The sequence below is a fragment of the Hyperolius riggenbachi genome, chromosome 11 (genome assembly GCF_040937935.1).
Source record: "Hyperolius riggenbachi isolate aHypRig1 chromosome 11, aHypRig1.pri, whole genome shotgun sequence".
Lineage (NCBI taxonomy): Eukaryota > Metazoa > Chordata > Amphibia > Anura > Hyperoliidae > Hyperolius > Hyperolius riggenbachi.
In genome coordinates, this window is record NC_090656.1 from 112,867,615 (window position 1) to 112,881,548 (window position 13,934).

Genomic DNA, 13,934 nt, shown 5'->3' on the forward strand with positions numbered 1-13,934 from the left:
TAACACTCATTTTTTTCTCCCCCAAAAGTGGGGGAAAAAAAGTCACTGCGTCTTATAGTCCAAATACAGGGAGTTCTTGACTTGTAAACGCCTGCCAATACGAACCTCCAACCCACAGGGGGACACAAAGGGGCATAGAGGACAGTGGCAGAAACATGGGGGACACGAGGACAGAGGAGGACACAGGCAGACAAGGGGTACAAGGGGGCATGAGGTACAAAGGAGGCATAATCCACAAGATGCCCTGTCACCATGGATGCACCAGGTTTAGTATATATTTTTTTCACCGGTTTTTGTCCTTTAAAAACTTTGGTGTGTCTTATGGTCAGGAGCTTCTTATAGTCCGAAAAATACGGTAATGCATCAAATCTTAAACATTTGCAATGTGTTATCTCCAGTCAATTGCTCAGCTACATATTTGCAATTTGACTTCTATAACATCTTCAATTTCCATTTCTTTAAAGAGAACCCAAGGTGGCATTTCATTACGTTAGTGGGGCACAGAGGCTGGTTGGGCACACTAACACCAGCCTCTGTTGCCCCATCGTGTGCCTCAAAGACCCCCCCTGCTCGCCGCTATAGACCCCGCAGTGCTGGCGACACGTAGCGTGTGGCCAGCACAATGTTTACCCTAGCGCTGCCTGTCAGCGCCGCTCCCCCGCATCGCCGCTACCCGCCCGCGTCCATTCCCTCCCGCTGATTGGAGGGAAGGGACGAGGGCGGGTAGCGGCGATGCGGAGGAGGCGGGGGAGTGGCGCTGACAGACAGCGCTAGGGTAAACATTGTGCTGGCGACGCGCTGCGTGTCGCCAGCACTGCGGGGTCTATAGCGGCGAGCAGGGGGGTCTTTGAGGCACATGATGGGGCAACAGAGGCTGGTGTAAGTGTGCCCAACCAGCCTCTGTGCCCCACTAACTTAATGAAATGCCACCTCAGGTTCTCTTTAAAAAAAAATAAATAATCACTGTATAGGTTATCTGTAACATCAAATCATTGTATTTATTCTATTTCAATCACATACAATGAACATAAAAACTGTTTACAATATACATTGTTCACAATACCCGTTAATGAAGATACCAGCATTTTTTCCATTGAATATCACTTTGAATTTGTATTACCCTATGTGTTAGGGATATCATTTATAGATAAATGCCCTTATAGTGAATGGGTTTCACATTCTTGTTAGTACTTAAGAAGGAGGGGCTTACATCTTTTTTACTTTGCATGTTCTTCAGTTTGTACTCAACACATTTTGTGAATCCAGCGATTATGGCTTCATCGCTATTGCTGATTGAACACGGTCTACATAAAAGTACATGGAGTTTAACTTAGGTGTCCACAAAAACAGGAGTCATGATGCAATATTTTCTGAGAAATTATCTGTGCTAAGACTACTGATGGCAATGCTTAGGAGAACTCATAGGGAAACATGTGAAAAAGTTTGATCAGCTGATAGATTTCTAAGGTTCTAATTTGCTGTCATGACTTCCTGGTTAAAACACATGATCATGACCAATACATCAGAGTCTTACAGGTCTATCAACTGATCAAACTGATCACGAGAATCTCCTCAGCATTGCTATTCAGGGCTGGATTTTTCACAAGGCACTGTAGGCACAGGCCTACAGGTGCCTGATGATGGAAAGGCAGCTCACTCCCCTCCCACAGTGCCTCCCTCCCTCCTTCCCCATGTAGAATGCAGAGCAGAGAGTAAATGAGAGGTTTTTCACCCAGCTCTTGGCATTCCACTGAAGAGATCTCCCTTCAGTCGGAGGCACCACTAGCTACTTAATACTGAGGGTACCTTTGGCTACCTTATCCTAAGGGGCATCTGTAGCTACCTATGATGGGCAAAGGAAGTAGGGGAGAAGGCCAACCAGCATACTTGCGGTGCAGTTTGGTGGGAATTTGTAGGTTCATGGAGGGCAAAGTCTAGGGTGCCAGAACATCTGTGCCTTTTCATATGACCTTGTTCATGCTTGAGGAACCCTAAACATATAGCTGGTCATATACCATACAACGTTGATTTTAACCTCAAACCAGTTTTGATTGTAAAGTCTTACCTCATCTATGTAGTATTTCAACAGTCCGAGAGTAGTTTGAAACATTCTCTCTTACTAAGTGAAACTGGTGAGATTGTACAATCAAGATAGATTAATATTTATACTTCCACAGAATGCAAAAGACTATCTAGTACATCCAGCATTCCATGGCCATCTGCAGAGCCTCAGAGGTGGGAGTGGATTACAGTTCACTTTTTATATGGTGACAGCCCGTAAACACACTGGTGTGGATTCGGAAAGACTGCAGTGAGCTGTGCTACCCTTTACATTCATTACTGCTGGGTGCAGCAGCCTACTGCATGCCTAATTCATTGGCCAGCTGAACATACGGTACTTGCTGGACTTCTCCCTGCCAGTGAAGTCTCCATGCTGCTCAATATCTTCTGCTTTGTGCAAAGCAGGGAAAAGGGAAAAAAAAAAAAAAATCATGAACCCCCACTTCCCCCAAAGCCATAAGAATTCCACAACCTGCTATAGGAGCTGGTAACATACAGGAAAAAAAAAAACCAACTCATGAGTGTGGGAGTGCCCTCAAATCTGTTTAACATGTTGTTGTGGCCATGTGCAGGCTATTTCGTCGCTCTCTCCTTGCAAAGTACCGCAGGAACTCTTTAGCGATCCCCTGGCCTGGTGGGGTGCAGATAAACATCCCTGCTTGACTGGTCAGGGGCTCCCTGGAGTCCCTTGCACACTTGCTTACAGTGTAAATCTGAGGGATTTGTCACAGCAGCCCCCACACTGTGGTCATTAGACAGGAAGTTGTCAGGTGGCATGGATCTTTCCTTTTGTATGGACCTTTTCACAGCAGATCCTTGAGGTCTGGTGCACTGTAGCCTGGCACATATTTCCAGATAGTAGATGAGCTTCCAGTCATTTGATGATCGGCATGGAGTGCTAAAGATATATTGCTTTGTGCTGATACATATGTCAGCATGATATACTGTACATATGTGAACTGACCCTTACAGTCGTTTAAATTAAAAACACAGGAGCCCATATGAAATTCACTTTTTTCTCCTGTGTTTTCTCCTAGGTGATAATTTTTCATCTTTTTACATAACTTTTTAGCATTTCATAATTAAAAAAAAAACCTAAAGTGGTAGAAAAAGTACTGTCAAACTGATATTGTGTGTTTTCTTGCTTGCTAAGTGTTTAAAGGGCATTTTAATGACAAGGTGTGAAAATATCAACTTGGAAAAAAACTAATTGCAAATGGGCCAAGATGTCATAATATTTTATTATTTGTAAACTGCTATAAGGTTATTTTCCCTGATCTCCATCTTGACCCTCCACTTAATTGCAGCATGGTTCCCATCCGGTTGAGTGCAGTCTTGTTAGCTTGCTAGCATACACTGAAAGCAGTACACTCTCTTTTCAAACTCAATAACTTCCTGCTGTGTGTTCCACCTCTCTGTATAGAGTTGGCTGTTGCTTGTGGTGGGCTGATACAAACTGATCACTTGTGTGCTACAGTTTGGGGGAACCTTTGTTTAGGCCTATAATGTACAATAACTACAATATACAGTATTTTGATGACAACGCTGTCTGCCTTTTTTCTTTCAGGAGTCACGATGCTGCTGACCGTGACACCCCTGGAGGACCCAGGACCTCCTTCTCCTGCACCACCTCCATTAGCTCCGAAGCCCGGCAAAGACAATGCTCGCCTCCAGCGCCTCCTGCGGAAAGCTGCAAAGAGAGCTGGAGCACAACCACCTCCAACACAGACCCCGAAGGCCTTCCGTTCTACACTCTCCCCAGTCAATGAAGGCGATTTGGAAAGTCCTGAACCCGCTGGTCAACAGAAACACCTGCCTCCTCAAATTAATCTACCTCCTCGCTTTCAGATCAAGGGAATTACCCACCGAGTGCCCTCCCCTTATCCTAAACAGCACACCTTTACCTTCACTGTGTGTGAGCAACAAATTATAAACCAGTATCTAAGTCCAAGTCCAATTCCTGACACACCTTCACCTCGCCCATCTGGATCTAGTACTCAAGACAATCCTTTCCTGTTTCCTCCAGGAGGTAGCGCCTCTGACCCTACATCACAAAGAGCGTATGCCAATGTCAGTCCACGACCTTGCACACCAAGACATGTTGCCTTCAGTCCAACACCGACTAAACAGCCAGCAGTACCCCTCATTCAAATTTCTGACCTCCCTGTTATTCTTGTGCCCGATTCAGAACCAGAGTGCCCTAGACTTATACCTCCAAATAAAGATGAGGTAATAAATGAAAGTCAGAACAACACAATGGTCTCAAGTGCAGAGAGTGGTCATTCCTCACTCAAGAGCCCTTTACCTGATCAAGAAAAGTCAACTTACACATCTATTAGTTGTATTTCTGTGAATTTAGAGAACAAGCAAACACCACAGCAAGCTCCATCTGCAGAAGTGACAAATAGTTCAGGGGTATTAGAATGTTCAAGGGTTGCAGAACTTCCATGCAGTAGATCAGCTTTTGATTCAGGGAAAACAGATATGAATCAGATCCCCATAGCCGCCCACACTACAGATGGTGGCCTTCCAATGATTTCAGAGGTTAAAAGCAAAACGCTTCCTCCTGTAGATACTAGTCCACCAAAAACTGTTGAAACACCCAAGAAGACACCTTCACAAACTGATAAATCCGCCAGTCTGAAAGTTACCATCTCAGAGGAAAACATATTAAAGACTCCAGAACGGCCAAAACCACCCAGGAAGAAGCCTGGAGGAGGGTGGGCAAGACTGATGAAGCACCTTGTAGTTGAGCCTGAAGAGCAAACATTTCCAGAGCCACAAAAGGCTGAAGAAAAAAATGAGAAAACAGCAGAGGGCACAGGAACTGGTGCTGGGGGGACTCAACCAAGCAAAGGGCTTCGAGCCAACAAGATGTGGGATGCATTGTTATATCACATGACAACATCTAAGGGTCCAGAGAAATCTGGACCAACATCAGGATCAACACAAGCACCCCCTTCACTTCCTTTCCTGCGTTCTCGTTTACCTCTCCTCCTGCATCGACCTAGATTTGATGCAAGAAAGCTAAAAGAGGCAGCATCCAAGCCCCTGCGGAAAGTCACCGCCTTCTTCCACCGCCGCATCGCAGACAAAGCACCCACCAGCACGTTCAACAGGACGGCTTCAGGATGGAGCCTTCGAGCAGAGGACGCCGAGCAGGAAAACAAGGCACAGGAGAATGCAGTGGATGGTGAAAATGTCACAACAAGTTGAATAAAGTAAATGATTCTCCATTTACTAATCCCAGAATACAGAATGTTCTGAAACTGTAGTATTCTCTTGTGTGCTCTCCCTACACTACATAAGAATATATGATAGTATGTGCTGTGTCCAAGCGTTAAAGGGTTAATACGCACACATTTATAGGTAAGATTATGCAGACATAGAGAAGTATATTTTAAAGAATAATTCATTCACATAAACCTTCAAAGCAGAACCTAATCAATAATGCAGATATTTTGCATTATTGATATCACTGGATAGAAAAAGACAGCATAGACCCATTATTTACATACAGCTGCAGCACAGACCCTTCTCTGCACCCCATCCTTTTGCCTCACTAGCACCATAGGAAAATAAACCCTAGAAGGAAAACGAAACTTTACCCTACACTTCCTAACTTTGAGAAAATTAAAGAGTATCTGAACAAAAAGCACTAAATCGTGTCATACAGCACATGGACTGCAGGAAACTATGTACAGGTACCTTCTTGCATCACTGATTTTAGTTTTGTTTTCCAAATCAAAATACAACCTTGCTGCTGTCATGGTTTACATTTCATAAATAAGCCACTATCAGCCTCTACTCAGTGGCTTCAATTCACAAAGCATTACCGGTAATGCAGAAGTTACAGAACATTATATGAAATGTCAATTCATAAAGGCTGTTACCGCATGGCAAGCAGAAATCACGGACCAGTGAGGTAAATGACCAGCTTGTGTGGTAAATACCTCAACACATGTCCGTAAATGTCAATTCATGAAGATTAGAACATGCGGTAAAGCCCAGAAACGTGCGGTGATTACTAGCAGCTCTGATGTGTCAGAAACAGTGTGGTATCCCATGACTCACAGGGGGTCATTTATCAAGAGTGTCTGAGACAAAATATTGGTAGCTTTTTAGAAATACGTGCAGAACTGTCTCAGACATCTTAAGAAATCACTAAATAGCCTAGATTCCTTCTTAAACTGTCATGAATAGGAGGAGTTAGTAAGTGCAGTGTGGGAGGGGAATCGCTGTTGCTGAGGTAGCCAATACATCTGTTGTAAGAACAGTTCCTCCTGCTGGTTAAAACAGTTGAAGAAAAAAAAAAAACTGTTGGTAATGAGTTGATAAATTTTGCCCACAGAAGCAGAGAGGGGTAGCCAATGACTGATAGGAGCAGAGACCCAATAGGAACAGCCTCTATCTCCTGCAAGTCCCCGTAATACGCTCCCGATACCGTCTAGGGAGGATCAAGCTTCTTTACCCCCCAGGCATCAGAGAAGAGAGGTGGCAGAAAAGAGATTTCCCCTGCAGCCCTTCAGGTGTTTAACCCTTTAGGTTCCTGTTTGAGGATGCGGAGGAGCTAGTGGGGAAATCACCTAAGCATGGCATGTTTAATGTTTCTTGGAAGTTCATCTTAAATAAAGCGGAATATAACCCTGCATTTCAACTTTGCTCTAAAACATTATTTACAGTATATTATATGCAACCAGCATTTTTTTTTTTTTACTAGACCAGCAATGGAAGGGTTACACAGGGCTTTAAAGTCCCTGGAGATTTTTGCAGACGCATCCGAACTTGAGTTAGATACTTTTTGTTTACACAAATGTATCTAAGTGTTTATTGTGACTCATCTCTCTCACGGAGAAGGAGTTGGAGGGCAGCCAAAGAGTGTGTAACATTTCTAAATATATACATATAACTAAATAGAATGTAACTATCTGAACGTCTGCTCGGAACTTAAAACCTCTGTGTTTAACCCTTCCAATGCTGGTCTAGTAAAAAAAATGCTTTTTGCATATAATATGCTGTAAATAATGTTTTAGAGCAAAGTTGAAATGCAGGGTTATATTCCGCTTTAACTGTGGTAATTAAATAAAAGGTTGATAAAAAGACTAACAGACTAATCGGCAGATTCAGAGGGAGTAGAACAAACATGAGCATCTAAAGCAGGGGTGCCCATTAGGTAGATCGCGATCTACCGGTAGATCACAAGGACTTCATGGTAGATCCTGACCTCACTACATTCTCCATTCTGTATATACAATTGTGCTCCTAAAACTGCACATAGGTAGATCATTTTGACTTGCTATTTTTTAAAGTAGCTCACAAGCCGAAAAAGTGTGGACACCCCTGATCTAAAGGGATGTCGGGGATGCCTTGTACTTTTGTAATGCTGTCAGTGCACGGAGAGCAGCATGCAACAAAACAGACTCCATGCTGCTATTCTACTGTTACCGAACAGTTTTTTGTGAATTGAAGCCATAATTTTGGTAAATTACCGAACTTCTACCGCACTTGTGAAAATCTTTATGAATTGCCCCCCAAAAAAGTCTAAAATACTGAATGCGGTATTTTACCGACCTGATTTTTTTTTATCGAACAGCCCTTTGTGAACTGAAGCCAGTGTTTGCAGATATCATCAACACATCGGTAGAGGGATGAAAAATATTGTAAAGAATAATTTTACAGCTGTAGAAAGCACCTTATTGAAGCAGAGTGCAGCATCAAACTGACTGTAAGCATACCTCCCAACTTTTATAGATAAGAAAGTGGAACACTTTAAGATACGCCCCGGCCACACCTCTAACCACGCCCCACCGCAAATCCCCCCCCCCTCCCCCACTGCATATCACAAAGAATACAGAATCAAAAGATGTAGTTTTATCATTCAGACCACACTGGTCCTTTCCATCATCAGTAGTTTTCCTTCACTTTAACATTTGAAAATAAGAAATATATCAATTTAATTGATGGGTCTAAAGTTTAGAGTCAGCTAAACACACTTTTCAGGAGAAAAATACCTATATTTACACAGACCTGTACATCAGTCTTCAAAGAGGGTCACAAGAGGAAGAAAGAGGGACAAAGGGATTTCCCAAAGAGGGACTGTCCCCTTCAAAAGAGGGACAGTTGGGAGCTATGTGTAAGTCCTGTATAACAGCTTGCTGCACATACTGCAGTTGACATGGCAGTATTATAAAAAGGAGGAAAATAAATAATGGAAGTATATAACATTACTAATCAGGGCTTTGTTTAAGGGCTTGTTTCCACTGTTGCGACGCGATTTCGCCGGTATTCCGACGCTTGTAAAAACGCATGCGGATGCGTTTCCGCATGCGTTTTTACCCGCGATTTCGCGTGCGAAATTAACCATGACACTGCCAGGGCAAAATAAAATTGAAAAAGGTGCGAAATCGCGGGTAAAAACGCATGTAACAAACGCATGCGTTTTTACTATTAAATACATTAGCGGCGATTCGCATGCATTCCACTAGCAGGCAAATTCGTTGGCTCTTTTGTGCGTTTTTTTACCGCTGAAAAAAAAACGCACCTCAACAACGCTACAGTGGAAACAGGCCCATCCACTTGCATTACATGTGCGAATCTGCATGCGTTGGATGCATGCAGATTCGCGATAGTGGAAACGAGCCCTGAAGATCTCTTGAACACACTACAGTAAATACACCAACACTTTAAATATGCTAGATATGGTTGTTGTGTAGTCGGATACTGCCACCTGGTTTTGTACACACCACGTACATTAAGAAGTGAAGAAAAAACTGCAGGGAAATCATACAGGAGTACACGTCTCTGTCCGCTTTCACGACCTGCTCACTACAGCATATGGTTCTGTACAGAATACGGACACAAAATCGTGCCTGCAGTGCGCTTTCAAAAACTGACCTTTAAGTTACAAGTAGGGGGAATGCTACTGCTGAACTGTCATTGTCAACAATACATGCTGCCATTGGGGAATACAGATAAGCAGTGGCGTAACTAAGGAGCTTCTGGCCTTGGTGCTACTCTTAGATGGGGCCCCAAGCACTATTTATACGGAGCCCCAAAACATACCAAGGACAGCTGCCGTGGCAGAGAGGTGTAATGAGAGTGAGAGGCTTGTTAAGGAATACCACTATGCAATGCACATATAGAGGTGTTCCTAATCAGCATAACACCAATAAAAAGCTAATAAGATGAATGAAGGAGGGCACCTCTGGCCCAAGGGCCCTGGTGCGTTTGAAACTTCTGCATCCCCTGCAGTTAAGCAAATGTGCACAAAACAGACACAAAAGAAAATATTGTGCAACTGACATGGAGGACGACCACAACAACAAGAGGCTGTATAGTTAATATAGCTAATAGCTGTATAGCTAAACCAATCTTATTTTTTTTTTTTTGTTGTTGTTAATATAAACATTTGTAAATATCTTGAGTTAGATTCTTTAACTTCACAGCATCAATTCTCACAAAACACTTTCTGTGCACAGCTGGTTCTGCTAAAAATATATACACAACACACAGCACTCCAGTACATGGAGAATGGGAGTGGATGATTCCATAGATTGGGAGAAGAGAGGGTGCTGAACATCAGGAAAAGAGGAATTTGTATTATTGTTCTAGTTGGAATGAGAGAGAACGACCTGCTGGACACAATTTCGGTACCTTGTGGGCTAAATGAAGAGTCTCCTATTAGGGCACAAAATGTGAGGACACCATGGCCGATGTGCAATTCACTTTTTCTCCTGAGTTTTCTCCTAGGTGAGATTTTCAAACCTTGTCAATATAACACCTTTCAAACCCCCAGCAAATGAGTAAATACTCAAAATAATTTTGATAGTACTACAGCATTTCATTACAGTTTCAATTAGTGCTGAAAAAGAAGCTGAAAAATTATCTCTTAGGACAAGATTCAGGAGAAAGAAAAACTTAATTGCATATAGGCCTATAGCCCTTATTCATTTCACCTTTGCTCCTAAGTTTTTACCTAGGAGATCATTTTTCATCTGTTTACTTTTCAGTACTCTGCGACTAAAAAAAAAAAAAATAAAGCACCAAAAAGTAGGTGAAAAAGTGCAGTCATAATTATTCTAAGTGTTTTATTGCTTGCTGGTGGCTTAAAAGAACTCTGAACAGGCAAGCAAAATGGAAATCTGAAATAACCTGGGGCTTCCTCCAGACCCCCGTAGTCCACGAGGTTACTCGGCATCCTGTGGGTCCCCTCCGTGCTCCCGCTGATTGCTCCAGTAGCACGCAACTTTGGCCGAAGTCATGCATGCCCAGCGCAATCATACGCCTGTCAACATGAGGGTTCTGTGCAAGCACGGTTCTTGAATGACTGAACGCTTATGGCAACGGGTGCGTGATCGAGCCAGGCACATGGACAGGCTGGGCTTCCGCAGCTGCGCTTGACTTCTGCCGAAGTAGCACACCTAATGGACCTGCCAGCAGGACCGTGGAGGGAACCCAGAGAATGCTAAGGGACCTCGCTGGCTACGGGGGGCTGGAGGAAGCCCCAGGTAAGTTCGGATTTCTATTTTGTGTTCAGGGTCCGTTTTAGGGCGCATACACACGCCATACTTCCGCAAACAACGGGTCTGCCAGACCCTCCCGCTGGGCGGACGTTCAGCCGACAGTAGCACTTGTGTACGTGCTTTCGGCAGACCGATCAGGCTGTTTCTGAACGATCCGCAGCAGATCGTTCAGAATCAGCCTTATCAGTCTGCCAACAGCGTGTATACACTTAGTACTGTCGGAATAATGTCCGCCCAGCCGGGAGGGTCTGGCGGACCCGTTGTTTGCGTGTGTATGCACCTTAAAAGGCATTGTATTGATAAGGAGTTAAAATACTGCCTAGGAGAAAACTTAGGATAAAAAAGTGAATAAGGATCCATGGCTCATGAACCAGTTAGGTGCTAATGATGCAGTCACCCAGGCAACCAACAACAGTCAGTGGCCTCCTACACGCTGGTGCTCAGTGATGTTCAGGCTATACTCTGCTGTAAAGTAATGTAACATCACAGCCTATTTAACGCTAACATTAGAGGATTCAAGGACTTGTAATAATGAGTGCTGGATGCTGAAGGCTGCTGTATATGTGTGTCATGCGACTCTGCATCAATTCCTGCTATGATGAGGGTTGTGGGAGGCCATCGTCTCAGAAATTGCACAGATTAAACAATTCTGCCCTACTGGATAGGAGATCTCCCAATGCAGCATTGATAAGATAGCCATGTGCCATATTGCCTGATAAGCAGTAATGAAAGGTTAAAGAACATGTATTGAGCTGCAGAAATACAAGGTGGGTAAGGAAACGATTGCCCAAGGCTCTCATTCTTGTTTTCCAAATCTCAAGAGCTTTCATTGTATGACCAGCCTCAATACAGATCCAATGCTTAGATGTACATTGTGAAGGTAAACAAAATGGCTGTTTCCTAAGATGGCTGGAACCCCACAGATTTTCCACATGGAAATGACTTGAACTACATATCCCACAGAGCTCAGCAGACACATAGGTTAGATGCAGTCAAGCAGCATTTGGAGTGCTGAAGATGCCATTTCTGGCACGGACTGAAAGGAAATATAATAGTAAGAAGGAACATGTGAGGAAACGGGAAAGTGATTGATATAAACTGAACCAATCTATGGAAGAAGTACAGAGGGAGTAGAATACCACTGGACATCTCATTACCTCATCAAGGCTCGTCCACCAAGACCTTCTCATATTTTCCATGTCCAGTTGGAACAAACTTGTACTTTTTATTAGGAGTTGCATTCTGTGGGAGAGGAAAGATCATAGGTTACTTCAGGAATGAGTGTGATACTTTCCACCACTTAGCTTTATGTGATTATTTGTTATAATCCCCGAGTCCTCATTTGCAGTTTATTGTAAGACTGTGAGAGTACATTAAAAAGGAAGCTTAAGTGACATGTGACATGATGAGATAGACATTTGTATGTACAGTAGCAAGTACACAAATAAATGTGCTGTGTTGCTTTTCTTCTTTCTCTGCCTGAAAGAGTTGATATTCAGCTATGTAACTGACCGTTTTTCTCCAGTCAGGACCCAGTTGTACTATACTATCCCTAAATGATAAGTTATAACAGCCATAAAATACTTTCCTGTCAAAGAACTGGGCTTCTGAGAGTAGGGGATAGATAAAAAGGTCAATAGTTAATATATATTTAGCACTTAGACACAGGACTGACTGTTTCATTGAGCTGAGAATTTTTTTTTTCAAAGTTTTTAAACAGTACATAAAACTGTGTGATATCTAAGTTATTTTAGGAGTAGGCGGATGTATACAGTTATTTATCTCATCAATTTATTTTCACTTAAGTTTCACTTTAAGGTTACCCTTGATATGCATATAACATATCGTACTCGTGATAAATAAAATCTTTGGCTGAAAAATGCCTGTTTATATTCTAAAATTTAGAGGAATCTAAAGGGACTGTAAAACAATAACATAACTTTTAAAGGGGGAACTGAAGTGAGAAGAATATGGAGGCTGCCATATTTATTTCCTTTTAAACAATACCAGTTGCCTGGCTGCCCTGTTGATCTATTTGGCTGCTGAAGTGTCTGAATCACACCAGAAACAAGCATGCAGCTAATCTTGTCAGATCTGACAATGTCAGAAACACCTGATCTGCTGCATGCTTGTTCAGGGTCTATGGCTAAAAGTATTAGAGGCAGACGATCAGCAAGACAGTCAGGCAATGTGCATTGTTAAAAAGGAAATAAATATGTCAGCCTTTATGTCCCTCTTGCTTCAATTGCCCTTTAATTTCTACAGTGTGCTAAGATGTAGTGTAATATTTAAACAAACAAAATGGTGGGGAGGCTGCATTCCAGTCAGTCATAACACTCAGGCACACCTTCCTAATAGCAAAAACAAGGGAAACTGCGGACGATCCCTGAAAACAAGTGACGTGCTAAACCACGCCCTACCCTGACCACGCCTTCCCCAGCAACATACACACAGCCTGTACACCAGTGCAGATGCAAATCAAATCAAAGATAGCTTTATTGGCATGACCAAGATTCATACAGGTATTGCCAAAGCAAGGGGAAAAAGGGGGACATGGGAGGGGGTGGGGTAGGGGGACAATGGCTAAGCAGTCTGTGGACATTTTTAGGTTTACAGTTCCGTTATGCTCCTCTCAGTCTGTGGCATGCTGTGACATAGGCCTCGATTCATAAAAGTGCTGTCGGGAAGGTAACGTCGAGCGGGGAAACACCGCTGTCGGTATTTCCGCCTTCAGGGTGGTAATTCATAAAAATTTTGCTACTTGTGACAGGCGTGCGGAGATATTCCGCTGTAGGCAGGCGTTAGGCTGTCGGGAGACATGCGGAAACAGGAGAAGCAGACGGAGTCCCTCCGTGCGGTGTTCTCTCTGCAGCTGCTTGGGAGGTCTGTCCCATTCACTGCACTGTATTCCGCATGCTTCTCGCCACATCAGAGGTAGCGGTAATACCCGTCCGCATACCGCTACCTCTAATCTTTATGAATTGACATTTGTTACTTTTGCTATGATAATCACCGCGCAAGGCGGTGATTGATCACTCTGCTCGCGAATGTCGGCTTTTCATGCGGAAAAAGCCTTTATGAATACATATTTTGCTGTGTGGTCGGTAAAGTGAGCGGTTTTCTGCATTTCCGAATGCGGGAATGCTTTATGAATCGAGGCCATAGCGTGCAGCGATGCTCACCAGCAGCCTTGACAGGAGGCTAAACCTGCAGTTGGGATCCAGTTGCATAGGCAGTAGATAGACATACTAGAATGAAGCCTTACCACCATTTACTGTAATTAAGTGCCACTTTAAGCACAGCAATGAGTCTAACCTGAAATTTTTGTGATATAAGTGTTCACACAGCACT

At 43.3% G+C, this 13,934-nt stretch overlaps 2 protein-coding genes across 3 annotated transcripts in view; one reads left to right on the forward strand and one right to left on the reverse strand.

Moving 5' to 3' along the window:
* Positions 1 to 5,587, forward strand: part of PRR33 (proline rich 33) — a 30,389-nt gene extending 24,802 nt beyond the window's left edge. The window contains exon 2 of the mRNA XM_068260455.1: positions 3,629 to 5,587. Coding sequence (XP_068116556.1) covers positions 3,637 to 5,277 — 1,641 coding nt within the window. The 5' untranslated portion in view covers positions 3,629 to 3,636 and the 3' untranslated portion in view covers positions 5,278 to 5,587. The remainder of the gene's footprint in view (positions 1 to 3,628) is intronic.
* LSP1 (lymphocyte specific protein 1) overlaps positions 1 to 13,934 on the reverse strand; it is a 129,813-nt gene that overhangs the window by 5,821 nt on the left and 110,058 nt on the right. For both annotated transcript variants that reach the window (XM_068260456.1, XM_068260457.1), the window contains exon 12: positions 11,741 to 11,825. In XM_068260456.1, coding sequence (XP_068116557.1) covers positions 11,745 to 11,825 — 81 coding nt within the window. In that variant the 3' untranslated portion in view covers positions 11,741 to 11,744. The remainder of the gene's footprint in view (positions 1 to 11,740; positions 11,826 to 13,934) is intronic.